At 26.7% G+C, this 19,669-nt stretch overlaps 2 protein-coding genes across 2 annotated transcripts; one reads left to right on the top strand and one right to left on the bottom strand.

The window, feature by feature from the left end:
* Positions 1–3,859: 3,859 nt before the first annotated feature.
* Positions 3,860–8,088, top strand: LOC107487132 (isoflavone reductase homolog). Its single transcript, XM_016107726.3, has 4 exons — positions 3,860–4,278; positions 5,878–6,118; positions 6,909–7,112; positions 7,772–8,088. The coding sequence occupies exons 1-4, from the start codon at positions 3,952–3,954 to the stop codon at positions 7,933–7,935; spliced, it is 936 nt and encodes a 311-aa protein (XP_015963212.1). The 5' UTR covers positions 3,860–3,951; the 3' UTR covers positions 7,936–8,088.
* A 343-nt stretch (positions 8,089–8,431) lies between these two features.
* Positions 8,432–12,576, bottom strand: LOC107487134 (myb family transcription factor PHL11). The gene is made up of 6 exons (XM_021141926.2): positions 11,921–12,576; positions 10,944–11,020; positions 9,967–10,027; positions 9,731–9,803; positions 9,535–9,604; positions 8,432–9,056 (listed from the first exon to the last, which is right to left on the bottom strand). The coding sequence occupies exons 1-6, from the start codon at positions 12,072–12,074 to the stop codon at positions 8,646–8,648; spliced, it is 846 nt and encodes a 281-aa protein (XP_020997585.1). The 5' UTR covers positions 12,075–12,576; the 3' UTR covers positions 8,432–8,645.
* Between the last annotated feature and the right edge of the window lie 7,093 nt (positions 12,577–19,669).

Here is a 19,669-nt window from a genome sequence, read left to right as displayed (position 1 = left end):
TTTTAAATATAATTTTCTAATCAAATGTTCGTTGTCTATTAAGAATATAGAAATTTGTTAATTTAAAAATAATTTTTTTTAGTGTCATCATAAACAGTATTAACTTTATTATACCTTTTCTAAAATTTAAACAGTATTACATTTTTTTAAATAGTATAAATAACCTCACATCTTAATAAGACTGGTAATTATATTTACTTTATTATAATCCTTTGTAATTAGCGTAGTAGCTTATAAATTATATAAATTCTTAAAAAATATTCTCAAACCCAATTGCTTACGTAAAAATTAAAAAAAAAGTATATTTGAATTTAAATTTAAAATTCTAAACATAATACTTTAATTAAAAATTATAATTAGATTTTTTTTAAAATAAGTACACATTAAAAATTAATAACTAACTTAATTGTATCAACAATAATTCAACGGTGTGAATCAAATTAAAAATAAAACCACAAGTAATAACCAAATAACTTCAATTTATATTTTAAAAAATTCTAAATTCCAAATATAAAAATCGAAAAGAATCAAAAGAAAAATAACAACTCAAGAAAAGATAATGTTTCTACCAAAACAAACATATGCTTGGCATTATTCTATTAGATAGACTCTAAAAGGGATTCCAAAACACGTGCATCCAAATTTTCAAGCTCTATTCTCAATCTTGATCTTCTTGCAAGTTGAGGTATCTCCTTGCACCTTCGAATCTTCCGATTCCGAGGATAGTCGCTTGGCTGGTGTAATAGTATTTTTCAACACTTCGAATTCATCATTGTCTGCAACTTTATTAGAGAATTCAAGCAACAATTTTTGTACAAAATACTACGTTAAATTAAAGACTTCCTTCTCACTTTTGATTTTATTTCAATAATATTTTTTAATAAAATAAAGATCTAACTTTGAGAAAACAAACAAACAAAAAATTCATTTTTTGAACAAATACCTTAACACCTTTTACTTTCTCCCCTTCAATGATTGACGAAGCTTTTGAAGTTGGAGGTGTAGTCAACATCCTAAAATTATAATTAATTATTAATTATTATTTATAAATTAGATACTACTAATAATCAAAGAGGAGAAAATATTGCATTTTTTTCAAAAATGTTTCCCTTAATAAAAAGGTTTGTTACCTATTAATAATATTAATAAAAATATTCATAACAAAATAAGTTAAATAATAATTTAAAAAGATGAAAATATAAAAAATTTTAGATTTATAAAAATAAATATATGATTACCCATCATCAATCTCTAATTTAATAATAGTGTACTTAATAGATTTGCCATTCTTTTTAAGAGTTCTCTCACTCTCAATTTCAGCAAGATATCCAACAACATCTGAAATGATTTAAAATAAAAAAATTGTTATCAATAAGTTTGTTATTAAAAAAAACACATAATAAATTATCAATAAAATAAATAAATTTATACATAAATTATACTTTTTCTAAAATAATAAATTTACCAACTAAATAGGTGCAATTATACCTAGGAGCTTTGAGAGTGTCAAAACTCACAAACTTAAATTCATATCGTGGGATACTCGACGATTCTGGAAGTCTGTGCACATCAGTACGTTGGTTTAAATTAACCACATACTCATGATATGTAGTCTTGAAGTAACCCTTATTGAGTCTAACACCAAAATATCTTATTTGCTAAGATATTCCTTCCTCTAGCAAATTTACGAATCGAGGCACAAAAGCCCTCTTAACTGAGGCGTATATTTTTCCTCTCTAGAATTAATGAACAAAAATAAAAAAACGATTAGATGAGAATAAACAAATAAATTTAAAATATAAATAATATAAATTTAAAATAAAATAGAAAAATATTAGTAGAAAACTCATGTCTTCGTCGAGCCAAACCATCTAAATTGAGTATGGCAATGGAGAATTTCCGTAACTTGGTAGTGTCTATAACCGTATCACTCGTATACGTACACACAAATTGTCGATTGTAGGATTGATCTAAGCAATTTTGTGAATACCAGCCATTGGAATAAGTAGAGAGATTTTGGATATATGTAAAGAAAAGTATTGATGTACTTTAAATTGTGGTGCTTTACATCTCTCATAACTTATACTTTTATAGTTGCATCATAACTAAATTTTTTTAGATTTGGTTGACTTTAATTTAAAATTTAAAAGATAACAAACTAAATAAAACAACCTGAATTTAAAATTTGAAAATAACAACCAAAACAAATAATAATTTAAAAATTCTAAACTAACGTAAATCTTTATAGTAATATTAGTATGTAACAACTGAAGTATAATTAACGTAAATTTTTTAAAACTCTAAATTTCTTTAAAAGAATTTATGTAGTTGCAATTTAAAAAAATCAACAAAATTTTAAAAAATAATGCTAAAAAGAATTAACAGATTTTTAAAAAATAGTGTTAAAATATAAAAAAGAACAATCTAAGTAAAATAATTTAAAATGTAAAAAATAACAACTTAAGTACAACAATTAGCAAACGAACTTCCAGACTCAACATATGAGCGCCACGTCAGCAAATGAGCTTCTCATTTATATTACTATAAAGATAATACGAGATATAAGTATTTTTATAAAAAGACGTTTTACGCATTTTTAGGAAAGCAATAATATAAATAATAATCATCACAAACATAGTTTTCGTCGTACTCAAGTCTTCCTTCATAAATCAAATGCTACCTACTCAAGTTTGACAAATGTTGAGTCTTGAAGTCTAACCTTTCCTAATTAGAGAAAAGAGTCCAACAAAACTAAACCTACCAATAAATTCATCACAAATTGCTATACCCTAAACCTATGATTTAATGATTAATTAATGAATTATTGAACCCAACGGTGGGGTAAAATTTCAAAGTCATTGATTTGAAGATAAGGTGGTGTTCAAAGGTTTGGATTTAGAGGATAAAATATGATCTATTACTATTTATTTTATAAGTGGAACAAAAAAAATATAAAAAAATATTTAATAACGAGAGATCTCACTTTATTAAAAATCTAGAATTTAAAAGATTCAAATTCCAGGGTTTATATATGCTTGTTAGTCTTTTCTTTTACTTTATCTTTCTTAATTTAGATTTTTTGATGTTTTGAAATATCCATTTTTGGATGCTCTTTTTATTAGTGAGATTTTTTATGTCTTTCTAGTATTAGAATTTATATGTTTGAAATATGGAAATTTTTTTGAAAAACACACATTTTACTATCTTTTTTGAATTCATATGTTTCTCCTCGTTTTATTCTGCACTTTTAATTAAAATGTGAAACAGAAAAAAAAATACAACAACAGTAAAAGGAAAGGAAAAAAAAAAGAAAAAGAATATTAATTTTTTTGGTTGTATCTCTTTTTTGCATTTTTTGAACACATAATTAAATATTTAGTTTAAACAATGGATTATTCATTTAATATCAAACTAACTACAACTAATTCTCTTATTAATTACATAGGACTAGTACTTCTGATTAATTAAGAGACCACATGAAACAGAAGGGGTTCCACAAATTGTTCATATTTGACTAGTACACACCACGTTTAAGTTTAAATTTATTCAAACCATATATAGTATTAGTATAGGTCTATTAACCAACCTTAAATTCTCTGTTTTGTCAAACCTTACATACACTGTTCTCAATTTTTAATTACTTTCTCTTTCCATTTGGTTAGCCAGCAACTTTATTTACTGTTCAGTTGTTTAATGAGTAACTTGCACTTCAAATTAAACAACACATTCTAGCCATGTGCTTTGATTTTTAGGTGAACAAAATCAAATCGAATAAAAAAATGATCATAGACTACTATTCCCACTAGCCACCTCACATTTACACACATATATATATAGTTGAAGGTTGATGAGTTATAAGAACAACAAAGTCTTAATTATTGTACATAGTTTGAATTTTGATTTAATTTTCTAGGAAGAAATTAATTAAGGAAGAAGGTAATTATTATAGGGATGAAGAGCAAGGTTCTAGTGGTTGGGGGAACAGGGTATCTTGGGAAGAGGATGGTTAAGGCATGCTTAGAAGAAGGGCATGAAACATATGTTATTCAAAGGCCAGAGATAGGTCTTGATGTTGAGAAGCTACAGATTCTTCAGTCCTTCAAGCGGCAAGGCGCTCGCCTCGTTCCGGCTTCCTTCTCCGACCACCGGAGCCTCGTCGACGCCGTCAAGATGGTGGATGTTGTCATTTGTACCATGTCCGGGGTTCATTTTAGGTCTCATAACTTGTTGGTCCAACTCAAACTTGTTGAGGCCATCAAAGAAGCTGGAAATGTTAAGGTATATATATCTATATGTATAAGCTTTTATGAAATTATTTATTTTAAATATTTACGTTACTAGATAGAAATATATGAATAATTATATATCTAATATTATTTAAATAATTTATTCAATGATCTAATTTCAAAATATTATTGTTGAGGATTAGTGTTCATGTCTTGAGATCGACCTGCAGTTTCAGATAATTCTCGAAACAAGTAGGATTCTAAAAATAAAGATAAAAAAAATTGTAATACGTATATAATTATTAAAAATATAATTATTTATGTATATATTTTTATATTATTAAACTTTTCGAAAAAAAATTTATGACCGTATCAGAATTTTTGTAATAAAAAAAATTTAGAGTTGAATTTGATTTTAGGAGAAGTGATTTTGGTTATAGATATGGTCTTTTTGGTCTATATATTTTGCATTAGTCTTGGAACCTAGGGTAACACTACTTGTTTCATTATTAAAATGTTATTTTTAGATTAAAATCCTGATTTTAATTTCTGTTAATAATTCTGTAGTAAACTAAAATGACAAATAAAAAAAAAGAACTGGACGGATAGTTCTTATTTTACGAATTACTTGATTTTTTTAAAACTTTTTTTTATTAAAAAATAGATCACATGATTTTGTATATATAGGATCGATCTTTGATCATTAATTAATTGCCTTATAAAAATGAGTGTGTCGGAGGACATCTCTAATTTTTGTCATGTGTAAATAACAAAAATGTTTTCTAATTTTAAATTAAAAACAATACCATTCCGGAATCTTTCTCTTTTGAACTACTCCATTGATTAAAGGGGTTATAATAATAAATCAACAACTCTTGTTCATATATAAAATTAACTAGCTAGCTGGTAAGTTGTTAATGTAGCATTTTAATGGTAAAAATGTTATTAGATGAACTATGTTAGGTATACACTAAAATCTGTTATTGTTAGTATATAATATATATTAAAATATAAAATATAAATTAAAAGTAAATTAAATTATATATGTGTGTTTATACATAAATATATAAAACTGATTTTAATATATAAATAGCATTTCATTTATTCGATATATAAAAATAAACTATCATGCAATTTTATTTATACATAAAAATTCAGATAAAACTAATAAATGTATTTATGAATGAAATTAATATTCGAATATATTTGGTACTTAATTTTGTTATACAAAATTATTTCTTTTATTCATAAATAAATGTCAGAATTTTTATAAGTAGAAATAATAATAGATATTTGATATATAAAATTCATGTACTTTTATAAAATAGTTTAAGTTTTTAGAATAAATAATTTTATAATAATTGAAATATGAAAATGTTCAAATAAATTGGAGTTGGTAAGAATATCATGCAGATAGGAGGAACTAGGAAGCTAGTTAGTTGCAACCTAAACTATTAACTAAAATAATAGCTAGTACATAATTATTCAATTTTTTTACATCATCATGATTATTACTAATGGACATATTTTCATAATTAAGTAATTAATAGCTTCAGAAGTTACTAAACTTCACGTCAAAGAGTTACTAGTAAAGTGTTATAAGTCACATTGAAATAGCATGATGAGAAAATCCTAACAACTCTTGTTGTAGCGTTTCTTGCCTTCAGAATTTGGGATGGACCCAGCACTAATGGGGCATGCAATGGAGCCAGGAAGAGTGACATTTGATGAGAAAATGAAAGTAAGAAAAGCAATTGAAGATGCCAACATTCCTTACACTTACGTCTCTGCTAATTGTTTTGCTGCTTATTTTGCTGGCAACCTCTCTCAAATGGGTACCCTTCTTCCTCCTACAGACAAGGTCCTTATCTATGGCAATGGCAATGTCAAAGGTATAATTAATAATATTTATACTCAATTTTAAGAAATTTACAGGAATAGCAACCAACTTTTTCTTTAAAATTGGTTACTAAATCCTTGCTTAGCGACCGATTTAGCGATTAATTTTGGTAGTCGCTAAAATTTTAGACGCTAAAATAGAAAATAATTACCAATTTTGGTCGCTAATCGTTAGCAACTAATTGTACTGACTAATTTTCAACTGAAACTATCAAATATTATCAAAGGATATTGATAGTTAAATCGGTAGATATTCAATTTTTTTGTAGTGATCTATTTATTATATATAACAGTCGACTCCACTTAATCGGACAAGATTTTGTTGTTGTTGTTGTTTTGTATCTATTATATACGACGAGAATTGATATATAAATTTTTTCTTAAAATAAATATTTTATCATAAATAGTAAATAGTGCTTTTGTTACGGTGATTAAATTTACTTTATTTGACTTTATTTGCATGATGATATACACCTACCCCTGCATCAAACTCACTAAGTAGGTTTGGTGAGTGCATTTATAATCAAACATAAAATAATCAAGCAAATAATTGTACAAGTCATCTAATCATATATATTCCAATACAAACATTTGATTTGATATATATGAGACAAAACTTTATTGTTGTTCTCGTGATAGAGTGTAAAAGGTAAAGTTCCACATCAATTAAAAATGAATTAAGTGAAATGTATATAATATAAATATTTTATATTATCAATCTATTATCTTTTAGTTTTGAGTCAAGATATGGTGTCCCATCTTATATTATTATGTTTGGTGCAGCTGTATATGTGGATGAAGATGATGTTGCTAGGTACACAATCAAGACAATTGATGATCCTAGAACCTTGAACAAGACACTGTACCTAAGGCCACCTGAAAACATTCTCACACAGAGAGAACTCATACACAAATGGGAAACACTTTCAGGGAAGCAGCTAGAAAAATCCACCATTTCTGAACAACACTTTCTTTCTCCCATCAGAGGTAATATATAATAAATAATTAAAGTTACAACCAAGCATACAAACTATATATAACTAGTATTTTTTTTAAGTAAACTTTCAAACTCTTCTAAATAAATTTAAGAGTCTGGATAAAATAGTTTCTAATCATTTAAAATATAGATATATTTATCTATTATTATTCGTTTATATGTCAGGTAAATTTAAATTTGTTGACTAAAGATCTAAAGAGGTTTTTGAGATTGTCCCATATATTAAAATCGCTTCTGAAATTTCAATAGCATAAAAAAAGTTTTTGAAATTGGCCAATGTCCAATATTAACTCTTGACTTATTTTTTATTAACGGCTTGCTAACGTAGCTTGATAACATGAACGGTTAACATTGACTAAGTTTAAGGAGATTTTTTTATAGAATTATGTTACGTGTACACTAAAGTCAGCCACCAGTATAAAATACATGCTGGAATACAAATACACATTGAAAATAAATTAAACCACACATATATTTATACACAAATACATTAGTGACTAATTTTAGTGGCTGATTTTGATCTACAAATAATATTTTTTTATATATATAATTAGGAGCTCATGCACAATTTTAATGTATGATTTAGGATTTTAGTCAAATTTATGTTTTAGCATCATACCAATATATAATCGATTTTGTATGAATTCAGATTTGGACTATGCACAACAAGTGGGAATTGGGCATTTCTATCATATTTTCTATGAAGGGTGTTTGACAAACTTTGAGATAGGAGATAAAGGAGAAGAAGCTTCAGAGCTTTATCCAGAGGTGAATTACACACGCATGGATGAATACCTAAAAATCTATCTCTGATAATGATGATGTCAAACACCTTTGCCTTTTCATCACTTTTTATTTTCATTCCTTGTATAATAAAACACAATTGAATTCAATTCAATTATTGACCATGCATAGTTGTAATTTGCTTCTATCAGTTGAAGGGATTGTAACCATGTTTGCTTTTAATTGTGAAATTTTTTTAATTTTTTTTCACTTTTATTTGAACTCAACGACCATAAATCCACGTAGTTAAAATTTTACTTAAGAATCTGTCGCTGATTAATAAGTTGTTGTATAAGGATTCGAAATTTTCGACATTTACTTAAAATAGCTAGCAAGTAATTGAACATTCAATTTACTCAAATTATATTATAGTTACGTTGTAGAGTAAGATGTATGTAAAGTCTTAAATTGTCATTTTAATTACAATTGTGAGCACAATATCATTACTCTAGTGTCTTTTACAATTTTCTATGCTACTTTGTAGCTGCAACCTCAATTTAAAATAATAAAAACAATAAAAACAAAGTTAATCAAAGGAGTATATATTGGTATATGTATTTTGATGTGTCTTCCAAATTCTTACTGCCACAAAAACATGAGCAGCCTATGATTTGAAAACAAGGTTAGACAATAACCTTTGTTCATAACAGACAAAGATATCAGATAAACTTTATTCCTAATATGTAACTTTAGTTAAACAATATAAAAGAAGAAAACAAACATATGATGGTTCAAAATGATCATAGCCTATATGAAAGCATTTTGGCTTCAATTTCAGATCCAGCACCACGTGCAGATACAAAATCATAGTTATCTTTGATGTTTAAGTCAAACTGAATTGAACCCTCTTCAATCTTAGGCTTTTGATCAATATTTTCTTCTCTCCTTATTACTTCATGATAATTATGGAAACATGAACCATGGACTTTACTATAAAAATCATTCATGTCTAATATGCTTTGTTTGCTATCTTTGTTGTTCATGTTTTCCATGAAATTGGACAAAGCAGAATTGAATTCGGTCAATTGAGCTCTTGATGCTTCTAGATTATTGCCTGAACCTTCCATGGAAAGTGTCCTCTGAGCTTTCTCTAACACAGCTTGCAAATACTTCCCTTGAGCCTCTATTCTCATCTGCAATTTCTTCTGTACCTATTGGTAATGAAACTTGTTTTATTTTTATTTTTCATTTTTTTCGGTTGAACTATGCCAAATCATGATTTTTTTTATTTTAATATTGGAGTAGTAATGGTGTGTTTTTTAAAATGTGATTGTTGGGTGTTATTTTCAAACGTGGAGCTATTTAATTAGAGAAGTAGAAATTGGACCGTCCCATTTATTAGAAGTACAGAAATCGGATCGTCCAATTTCTAGAGGTACACAGATCGGACTGTCCGATTTGTATTAAAAAAAATTAAAAGATTTGAAGTACAGAAATCGGACCCTCCGATTTGTGTACTTTCCACAATTTTAAAAAAACACTAAAAATTACAATATTAAAGTATATCACTACTTTAACTTTCATAACAAAAAAAATAGCTATTTTTTTTCAAGGTTTGATAAAAATACCAAAAATAAAATATAAAAATACCAAATGTATTATTATCTGAATGTTATAAATTATAAATACCTCTAACTGTTCTTCTAATCTCTTTTGGACTTCAATTTGATGTCTAAGTGCCTCTGCTATTGGGATTTCTCTGTTTTGTTCAAAAATTAAGATGTTAATTATAGTAGATAAAATATTTAATAATAACTAGATAATGAAAAGCATGGTGATGTATATAATTAAAGAAGTGACATTAATTCTTAAAACATTAACATACCCTCTTTCATTATCACCTCTGAAACTAGTGCTAAACTCTGAAGAGCTATTGCTGAAATTCACATATGAATATCCTAAAAGGAAAAAAACAAAATAAAGATTATAAAAACCTTCGATCTTTGAACAAGGTAAATAAAATGGTAACATTGTCAATCTCTATGGTTGAAGCTGGTCCAATTAGGAATATACTTAATTAAAAATAAATAAATAAATAAATAAAATTTATAATTAACTTACTATTGTTCTCTTTGTGATGTTCTTCATTTTGTTTTTTAGCTTGTTGTCCAAGTCTATACTTCTGAAAAAAATTAAAAATAAAATAAAAAACCATGTTATGCCTCCAAATGGCAATTATTAGAGGATGGATAGGATAAAAAACAAGAAGATGGAAGACAAAGTTGAAACAAGTTTGAGCAAAGATGGTAAATACAAAGTATAAAAAAAAAGAAAAAAAAAGAAAATTAGCCCGGCACACAAAAGATTCCAAATTCTTGTTTCTTAACCAATCTGTGTTTTTTTTTTACCAAAACTTAACCAATCTGTGTTACTGCTGAGAATACCGCTAAATGATACTAATGATAATATTAATGACTAATAATTCTACCCTAAGTTCACTTGTTAATCTACCTTTTAAAAATTTATTGAATTTGAGTAAACTATCAAGATATACTCCAAAATTTACATTTTTGCCAAAAAATACTAACAATAAATAAATTTATAAAAGATTTTAAAATGTAACAAAAAAAATCAAATATTAAATATATATTCTAAAAAAAGACTTTAAATCTGATGTAATTTTTTGTAGTTATTGTAAAACAAAGATATTTTTGTTCTTAAAATTTGATAACTTTATGTTCAGTGTTTTTTTTTAATTTTTATTATTGTGAATTTCTAAATTATTTTAAAAAATAAAAAGAAAAATCTAAAGATCAAATTTTGTTTTAGATTTTTTTTGTGCATATACTAAATATTTATTCAAATATTGTTGTGAAAATTCGGATCAAAATATTTGCTAAATGCATAAGTTTTTTGTCACTTATAAAAGAATATAATATTTATTAGTTATTTTTATCGCATTTTCAAATCATTTCGGAATTGTTTTGTTGATAACATTCTTTACAGCATCTAAATTTTTCGGATACCAAAATAATAATTAACCCATTAGATTTAGACATAATTTAATAATATATTCATATGGATAAAGTGAATATTACCTGTAAGTGGCTCTTCAAATGATACAATGTCAAGCCTTTCAAACCCATTATCCTCAGAACAGATTTGGGAGTTGCTTCTGAAATTAACATGCTTTATGTTATGTGAATCTTCTATGGATATCAATATTATAGAATTAATCCAATTTTATTTTTATTTTTTTAAAATGGAATGATGAACTTTTAGAGAGTGAAAACACAATTGAATTAGCCATATAAGCAAGGAATCAAGTGTACAAAAAAAAAAAAAAAAACCACACAAGTCATGCATGGATCACTATTTAGAAAATAAAGCCAATTTTAAAATCATTTTTTCCCATGTCAATTTTCCACCAAAACTCCTCTTTCATTATCAACTTAGCATGATCAAGGAAAAAGAAAGAAGCAACCAAACACAATTGTGAAAGATGAGCTAGCACTACCAACAACAACTAGTAGTAGCAAGTAAAAATCATACTTATATAGTTTGCTTAAGAAGTGGTATGAAAAAAAGGATTTGACTCCATAAAAGTGAAAAAGGCCTATAAAACTAAATAAAAGAGATTATTATTGCGAAATTTCTTAGCATTTAGAAGAGAGATAAAAAATGAGACTAAGAGACAAAGACGAAAACACATAAACTGAAAGTCTTAATCTTGAGTTTGGTGTAAAGTAGGAGACAGATACTGAAATAAGAATGAAATTCTAATTTAATTTATACAAAGAGTAAAATTGTAATTAATTAATTGAAATGAGAGTATTTTAAGTATAAAATGTCATTAAAATTTTAGTCTCCATTCTAAAAAATTTCAGTTTCTTGTGTGTCCACCTTTTGAAAGTACTGAAATACTGAAATTTTAGATACAGAAACTGAAATTTTAATACCAATCTCTAAACCAACAAATATAATATTGAGTAGCAATCTTTCAATCTTTGTCAGAATGCCTCAAAACAAACGCTAAAATAAATTTGAATGAAAAAAGAAAGAAGGAAAAACATACTGTCCGGGCCACCAAGTTTGGTGACGGCATCCACAAAGCGATCATGAAGATCGGTTGTCCACCTCAACCTAGGCTTGGGCTCTCTCGTCATACTCATCACCACCCCATAACCACCTTCCCCTCCTCCAATTCCGCCACCATAACTACTTCCCATCACTATTATCCTTCTTTCAACTCCACAATAAAAACAACAATCTTAATATATTTGTAATGAGTCCCTAGCTAGCTAGTTCTTTGGTTGCACAAGTTGCAGCCTTTAGCTTTATGCCGCAGCCAAACAGGTCCCAAAAGCCGAAAGTAACTAAAAAGCTTGGGAATTAAGGACCAAAAACAGAATCAACCGAGACCCTTTTAAAGGGAAGTGAATATGCTTGTAGTTGTAGGCCACAAGGTATATATATAAAAACTTTATATTATATCTAACCTTCTCTTGAATCTGCAATTGATGATATATGCTAATGGAAAATGGCAGAATCTATCTATCTAATTCGAATTATCATAACCATATACAATAGCGTCTAATGCGGCATTTGATGAGTTTATAATAATGTAAAAAAATGAGACAATCCAAAACTAAATTATTGTAACAGAGGTGTTGTAGTGATAGAAATGAAATAAAATTGGAGAATTGAATGAGTGGTATTAATATAATGTGTATTAGGTGCGATACATGACACCTTGTTGTAGAAATTGGCGTCTAAATGAACATGTTAGAGGAAATCTCGCCGACGAATCCGAAGTAACATCGTGGCATCAACAATTTTCTATTGAACCTAAGCAACACTACCGTGTCCCACAAACTTCTACGCACCCTTCCTTCTTCCACCGTTGGATCTGATACCCATATGTGTTGCTTTTTGATGACGTGAAAAAATCAGGTTTTAGTTATATTTGTTGACTAGAAAATAAGCAAATTGATATTATATTTTCATAAATTAATTTTCGATGATGTTTTAGTTGGTATAATTCATTAAAATAAGAGGAAAGGATAAATCAATTCTTGATTTTTTGGCTCACAGATATTTAAGTTCCTAAAAATTTAAAAATATATTAAAATCTTTAACCTCTTTAAAATTCGGACATATTGACTCCTGAATTTAATTTGTCCTATTTTAAAAGTTTTTTCATGTGTGCATATCAATCAGGTCACTACAATAAAAGTCACGTTTGATTTTTTTGTTAAGTCTAATGGATCCAAGTGAACATAAGGGATCGATATGTCTAAATTTAAAAAAAATCAAAAATTTAAATATATTTTAAATTTTCAAAAACTTAAATCTCTGCAAATCAAAAAATAAAAAAACCTTTTTAATAATCAAGCTGATGTACAAAAATATGGACTACTTTGTACCGTCTTTGGTAAAATTAGAAAGCAGTCACGTGTCATATAAGAAAAACGCATATTCTAAATCCATATTTTTAAAATAAAAATATTACGTCGAAACATAATTAAATTAATTTATATGATCCATTTAAAAAAAATCACATTTTTTAAAACCATATGCGAATTTTTCAACGGTATATTTTTGTTGTATGATAAAGAAACTAAGTTGCTAAATGAATGTATGATGATCCAACGGTATATGAGTTGGGTCGCAAAATTTGGAAGCGTGGAGCGGAATGCAGGGGAGAAAGGTAGAGCCACGTGGATGCCAGCATGGAATATTCTGTTAGGCCCAAAGAAAGAAAAAGCCCAAAATTAGTTGAGAAGAGAGTCCAAGAGTGAGGGTCACCTCATACACTTCACATGGATTGAGTTAAGGCGTGGGACCCACTTACATTAACACGTTTCGCTTCTTCCATTGGCAACTGACGCCAGAATATTCTCTTGACACATAATAAAAAATGAGAATTCAATTTTTATTTTATAACATTTTTCAATAGGAGAGAAAAAATAGTTTATTTTTTCATTTAGTGTCAAGAAGTTTTTATTTTTGTCTCGTAAATTGAAAAATTTTAAAATTTTAACACAAATGTTTTATTTTTACGGATCAAAATGTTTATAAATTAGGGGGATAAAAAAAGAATCCGTATAGTGAGAGTTATTGTTATAATGTTATGGCACTAGAATTGTTGAGTCCGTGGGAGTTCATGATCTTTCAGGATCTAATAAACACTTTGTTTCTTCTTCATAATGTCTTATATTTATTTATTTATTTATTTATTTATTTTTTGTCTTAACTTTTGTTTCTTTATTTTATTGTATTTATCGTTTTGTGCTCGTTTTTATATGCCTTGGATTTTATTCCCTTTGTTCTGGGGTTTTATCCGACTGAAATATATATCTTCTTCAACACCGCTTTGTTCCATGGATATAAATAATTTCTGTGTGGATAGTTGGTAGTTCTCCATAAACAAACTCTTTTTCTATTCACTTTTGTGTGAAAGTGAATAAATAGTTTTTCATCAATTTCAATTAGTGAACAAAAAAATGAATTACTTTTCATTTCTTTTCTTTCCTATTTAATTTAATTTATTTATTTTCTTGCTTTGTATTAATTATTACATATGGGAATTGCAAAGAGACAAACTATGTTGGTGAATCTACATATTATTAGGGAACAGTTGGATTGTGTATTGGTATATAACAAGTATTTATGCATTGCAATATACAATCCAAATATGGATCGTATTGTTGGGGTGACGGTGGGATCACATGCCAAAACCGGTGTCTATTATTCTTGTCAAACTAAGGTTCACTACGTCTACATTATATTGTTTAAACCAACTAGTAGGTTTCAGCATTAAACAGAACCAATTGATTGGTTTGATTTGGTTTGGGTGGATTTGTTTATGGTATAATTAAATTTAATTTGTTTTGATCCAATTTAGTTTGACTTAGTTGATTTTTTTTATAGACACCGGAGTATAAAAGTCCAAAAAATAAAGAAGAAAATTACAAAGAAACTAATTTAGAGAAAGCAATTCTAATGAAATCTGTATAAAAATTTTAAAAAATACACGAAATAATTAAAAAAATTCAGCTAAAATTCATGTTCTTATCATGTAAATTTATTTATACAAGTATTTGTTTCTCAGAATTCAGGACTCAGTTGAATTATTAGGTTTGATTTAATTTATTAGATCCAATCATAAATTCATAAATTTATAATTGTGAATCATCTTTCTGTCTTAGTGGCTAAGATAACTAGTCAATGAATTATAACTCAAATGACATAGTCTTTTTATACTCACATAAAAAGTTACAGGTTCAAATCGCTTTATCTTCAATAAAAAAGTATGAGGAGTCCATGGAATACTTGTACAGTATGTACAATGGAGGTTTATGGAATATTAGAGATATAATCATTAGTGTTACCTTTTCTATTAGCTGAATCTTTTGGGATTAGTGGTATCATGACATGATATTAGAGCGCTAGATCTGAAAGGTCTAAGAGTTCGATCTTTGGTAAACCCCAAAATCAATTTAATATTTTGGGAAGATGTTTATTATCCCTAGTACTCGAATGGTTATTCTAATTAGTATGAGGGATGTTCATTTTATAACTCAATAACCCATTATACACATTGTACAAATAGTCTATTGTCTCCTTAGCGAAAAAAAAGACTAAGAGAACTAACTTTTATAACAACTAGATAAATTACTTAATTATTACTTTCAAGTCTCAACAAATTATCCTTCAACACATGATATGATCCTCTCAACTAGCTATTGTGTGTGTCTAGGTTCAATAGCTATTATTATTGCATCTATTCCCATTTTTGCAAACGGGATAATTGTACTCATCATCAATTCATATCATATATGGATAACAATTTATTGTAATCTTTTTCTCATGCTCCAAATATTGTATTCTTTTTCTGTTGTCTCTTTCAATTACATCCAAAATTAGATCTCTCCTTTTTTTTTATCTTGGAACTAGAGCTCTCCTTTGAGCACAAACATCATAGAAAACATTGGTGCATGGAGCAATCTGACCTTATGATTATTATTCACTAGTGTTATGGGCTTAACCCTAGGCCCGAACACGGGAATTTCACTAATTGGTCCAAGAAGAAAGAATTTTTGCGCTAAAAAAGAATGCTTGAAAATTTGTTTTTTCAGATTTTTAGGCAAAAATGAGTTTAGAATTATATGAATTTTTTTTATTTTGGAATAACCCTCCTTCAGAGCTAATCAGAATCCTTTATGAGATCACAGAGGAGCCTCCTTTATCTCTAGTAGTTTGTATCTAATTTTTGTTAGGAGTATGCATGGATTAGATTCAATTCTCGCATATATGCAGTATTTATCTGAATAGAATTTAAAAATTATGAATATTGATCCAATCCATAAAATTATTGAATCGAATTGCGAATTTTAAGTAAGTATTTGCATATCTGCGAATCTATAATAAATAAATGAGTAAATAACTAAATATTTTTTTTATATTTTATTTCAACTAATAATTATCATACATATTATATTATTTTATTTTTATTATTTAGAAAATATTTTAATAATATTTTAGGAATAAACATGGATATTAGATCCGATTCGATTATATGATATTTGTGCGGATTGGAGCGAACTTGATCCGATTTTAATATGCGTTTATCTCTAATTTTAGTTGTTTCTTTTTTAGATTTTTTAAATCCTATTTCAATACGGAAAAAATGTCAACAAACAGCAATTTTTATTGAATTTCGAAAATTTAAAACTTGTAGGTTTATCTAACCTCTAAAAACTAAGGGAAAAAAATAAAGATAAATATACAAGTAATTAAGTAAACTCCCCATTAGACAAACTACTATATAAAAAGAAGTAATTTGTTTGTCAAGTATGGTTTAATATTCCTACACTTCAAAAAATCTAGTCCAATTCGATTTCTATCCAAGTACTTCATGAACAACAAACAAGATGAATACATGATTTTTAACTCTAAAAGAATATTTGTTATGTATCTTCAAGCATTATGGAATTAACCCACATTTTAATTAAACAGCATAAAGAAGCTTTCAAGTAACATAATATTCATGACATTTTAGGAACAATGTCTATCGAAATAATCTTGAATTGGAGAAAAATAAATAGAGGTGATTTATGATAAATCAAATCGCATAATCAAAACCATTATAAAGTATAAACAGTCCTTTTTTCGTTTGTTCAACAAAATAGTCCCTTTGCTGCATGCATAAGGCGGGTTCGAACTCTCGACACTTACTTAAGCGGACGAATGAGCTGACTACTCGACCAACCTAAGTTGGATTTATCTTTTCTACCATTAAAAAGCCATATATTTTATAATAAATAAACAATGTTTTTTGGGTCTGCGATAATATATCTGCATTTTTTAGTCACAAAATCCACAGCAGCCCAAAATAAATGAGTTTGGGCCAATACTAGATATGAAGAATTTGACCAACTTCAACGTCAGTCACATCACATGTCTATTATAGTTTCTGTCATCAATTATTACCAGCTTTAAATTCATGTTTCTGCCGTCCAAAAAAAGGAAAAAATACAAAATAAAATGAAGGTATTTTAAGGTTATTATTAATGAAAATTGTTATTTTTTATTTTAATAATATGCAATAAATACATTAAAAAATTAAGCCTTAAATATTTTTATAATTTTTAAATAATAAATTTGATATGTATCTTTATTTTGACCTAAATTCATAAAAAATTAATCTTTATCTTTGCTCTAATATGTTTTTATCATGTATATTTATTTATTGATTTTAATATCATGACCTAATAATTATTTTTAAAAATTTGTTTTTTAATTTTTGATTATATTTTATTTTTTACTTTTTTTATGATATTTTATATAAAAATATGAGTTATATAGTAAAAATTATTAAAATTTTTAATTTAACATACATAATTTTACTTAATATCTATCATTAATGAGTTGGTAATGATTTATTATTATGTATTATTTTATTTTTTAAGTCACAAACTAACAATTTAAGATGTTTTGATTTTTCGTAAAATGTGTTAACGTGATTTGAGATATTTTTTAAGATTATTAATAATATAAGAATTTAGATTTTTTATTTGAAAAAATTATAAAATTGTGAATAAGAGAAAATGTTTTGGAATTTGATTTATATTAAGGTTCAGTTTGAATAAAAAATTTAATTAAGTTTCTTTTAAAAAATTAGTTTAAACAATAAGTATTTATATTAAAAATAATTTATATATAAATTATTTTGTGTTTAGTTTTTTATTTCTAAAAGTGCTTATTTTAAAAAAAATATATGATAAAAAAAAATTTATTACAAAAAAGTCATTTTTTTAATTTTTTCATAAACACTTAAATAATTTTTTAAAAAGTTACTATTTAATTTTAAAAATTACACCAAACATTAATACTGTATATTTTTATAAGTTAAAAATAAAAAAAAGTAACTCATGAACTTATCCAAACAAACCTTAAATTTGAGATTAATTTTTGATATAATTAAATGAAAAAATATAATTATAGAAAAAAAATTAATTATGTTAATTAAATTAAAAGAGTGATTTACACTTTTTTACAAGTGAGAGTTTTATTAATCATATATTTTTGTTTATTATTTGTGATCCTAATTAATCACAATATCTAAATACAAATGTACTTAACTGAAAATAAACACAAAATTAAATACCACAAGGCGTACATAAACGTACACTTGTTGAGTCTATGTATTTATATATAGCGAGGCTTTCAAAACCGTAGCAGAGAAGCAAAATAAACAAAAATAAAACATACAGTTTATGCATTCAGGTCCCTGGTTGAGTTTGATTAACGTTACCATATGCATCCTTCAAATGAGGTCAAGTGTGAAATCAAGGAAAATATGTAGTTTATTATTATGTATATATAGCCAAACCTTCTTGTGGTGGAGTTACATCAAAGTTACCATGCAAACTTCAAATCAAGTCAGTTCTCTCTGCAAACTGTGACTTTGATTAATTTGATCACTTCATAACAAACATAATTATTGTACCTTAATATGCAAATGAGCTAATTAAGTTTCTTAGGAGTAGTCATCACTTTAGTCTTATTAAAACAATTAATATGCAACGGAACAAATAAACAACCATTATTATTGCATTGCTTAGTATGTATTATTTTATTTTATTTTTCATCATATATTATTATCACCAACTAACTGAAATTTCTTAATCATGCAACTGGCTAGAACAGTAGAACTGTATCTCAATGCCCGTGCTGCAAACTTTGGACAAAGGTGACAGAATCTGGCTTCTGGCACCACAATTATTTTGAGGTTTAATTTGATTTACGACCAAGCTAAGGTTGTTTTTGTTGGTTTACAAATTAGGATTTGTCAACAAGCAATCAAGTGAGATTAATTAAAATGGAATCTGAAAAATGATGCAACATTGCACAATGTGACAGAATCTAGGTAGCACCATATACCACGTTAATCATTATTAATTTGTTATTAATTTATTATATCGAACAAGCCGACGGTTACCGCTGGTACTTAATCACTATAACACATGAATGAATGCAATACATGTTCATGCCAATTTAATTTGTTAATAATAATAAAATATATACAAAAGTTAATTAATATGCACATCTTCCCAAGCACACACCTATACCATAAGGTCCTTAGTTTAAACATTTTATCAAAGCAAGAGTTTGTAAAGTAATAAATAAATTTGTCTCTATATGAAAGTATCAAATTCTAGCAATATGGTTATATTATTTGTACATTAAAATTAATTACTAAAATTAATTATTAATATAAAATATATATTAAAAATAAATAAATTATATATATTTATAT

This window comes from Arachis duranensis, chromosome 5 (assembly GCF_000817695.3).
Source record: "Arachis duranensis cultivar V14167 chromosome 5, aradu.V14167.gnm2.J7QH, whole genome shotgun sequence".
Taxonomy (NCBI): domain Eukaryota; kingdom Viridiplantae; phylum Streptophyta; class Magnoliopsida; order Fabales; family Fabaceae; genus Arachis; species Arachis duranensis.
This window is presented reverse-complemented; position numbering and strand designations above follow the sequence as displayed.

Excerpts from the sequence above, each read along its gene's own strand:
- LOC107487132 (XM_016107726.3), top strand. The coding sequence starts at position 3,952 with ATGAAGAGCAAGGTTCTAGTGGTTGGGGGAACAGGGTATCTTGGGAAG. Across the intron at positions 6,119-6,908 it reads TGGCAATGGCAATGTCAAAG|CTGTATATGTGGATGAAGAT; the intron begins GTATAATTAATA and ends TGTTTGGTGCAG. Across the intron at positions 7,113-7,771 it reads CTTTCTTTCTCCCATCAGAG|ATTTGGACTATGCACAACAA; the intron begins GTAATATATAAT and ends GTATGAATTCAG.
- LOC107487134 (XM_021141926.2), bottom strand. The coding sequence starts at position 12,074 with ATGGGAAGTAGTTATGGTGGCGGAATTGGAGGAGGGGAAGGTGGTTAT. Across the intron at positions 11,021-11,920 it reads CAAACTTGGTGGCCCGGACA|AAGCAACTCCCAAATCTGTT; the intron begins GTATGTTTTTCC and ends TGTTAATTTCAG. Across the intron at positions 10,028-10,943 it reads ATTTGAAGAGCCACTTACAG|AAGTATAGACTTGGACAACA; the intron begins GTAATATTCACT and ends AATTTTTTTCAG.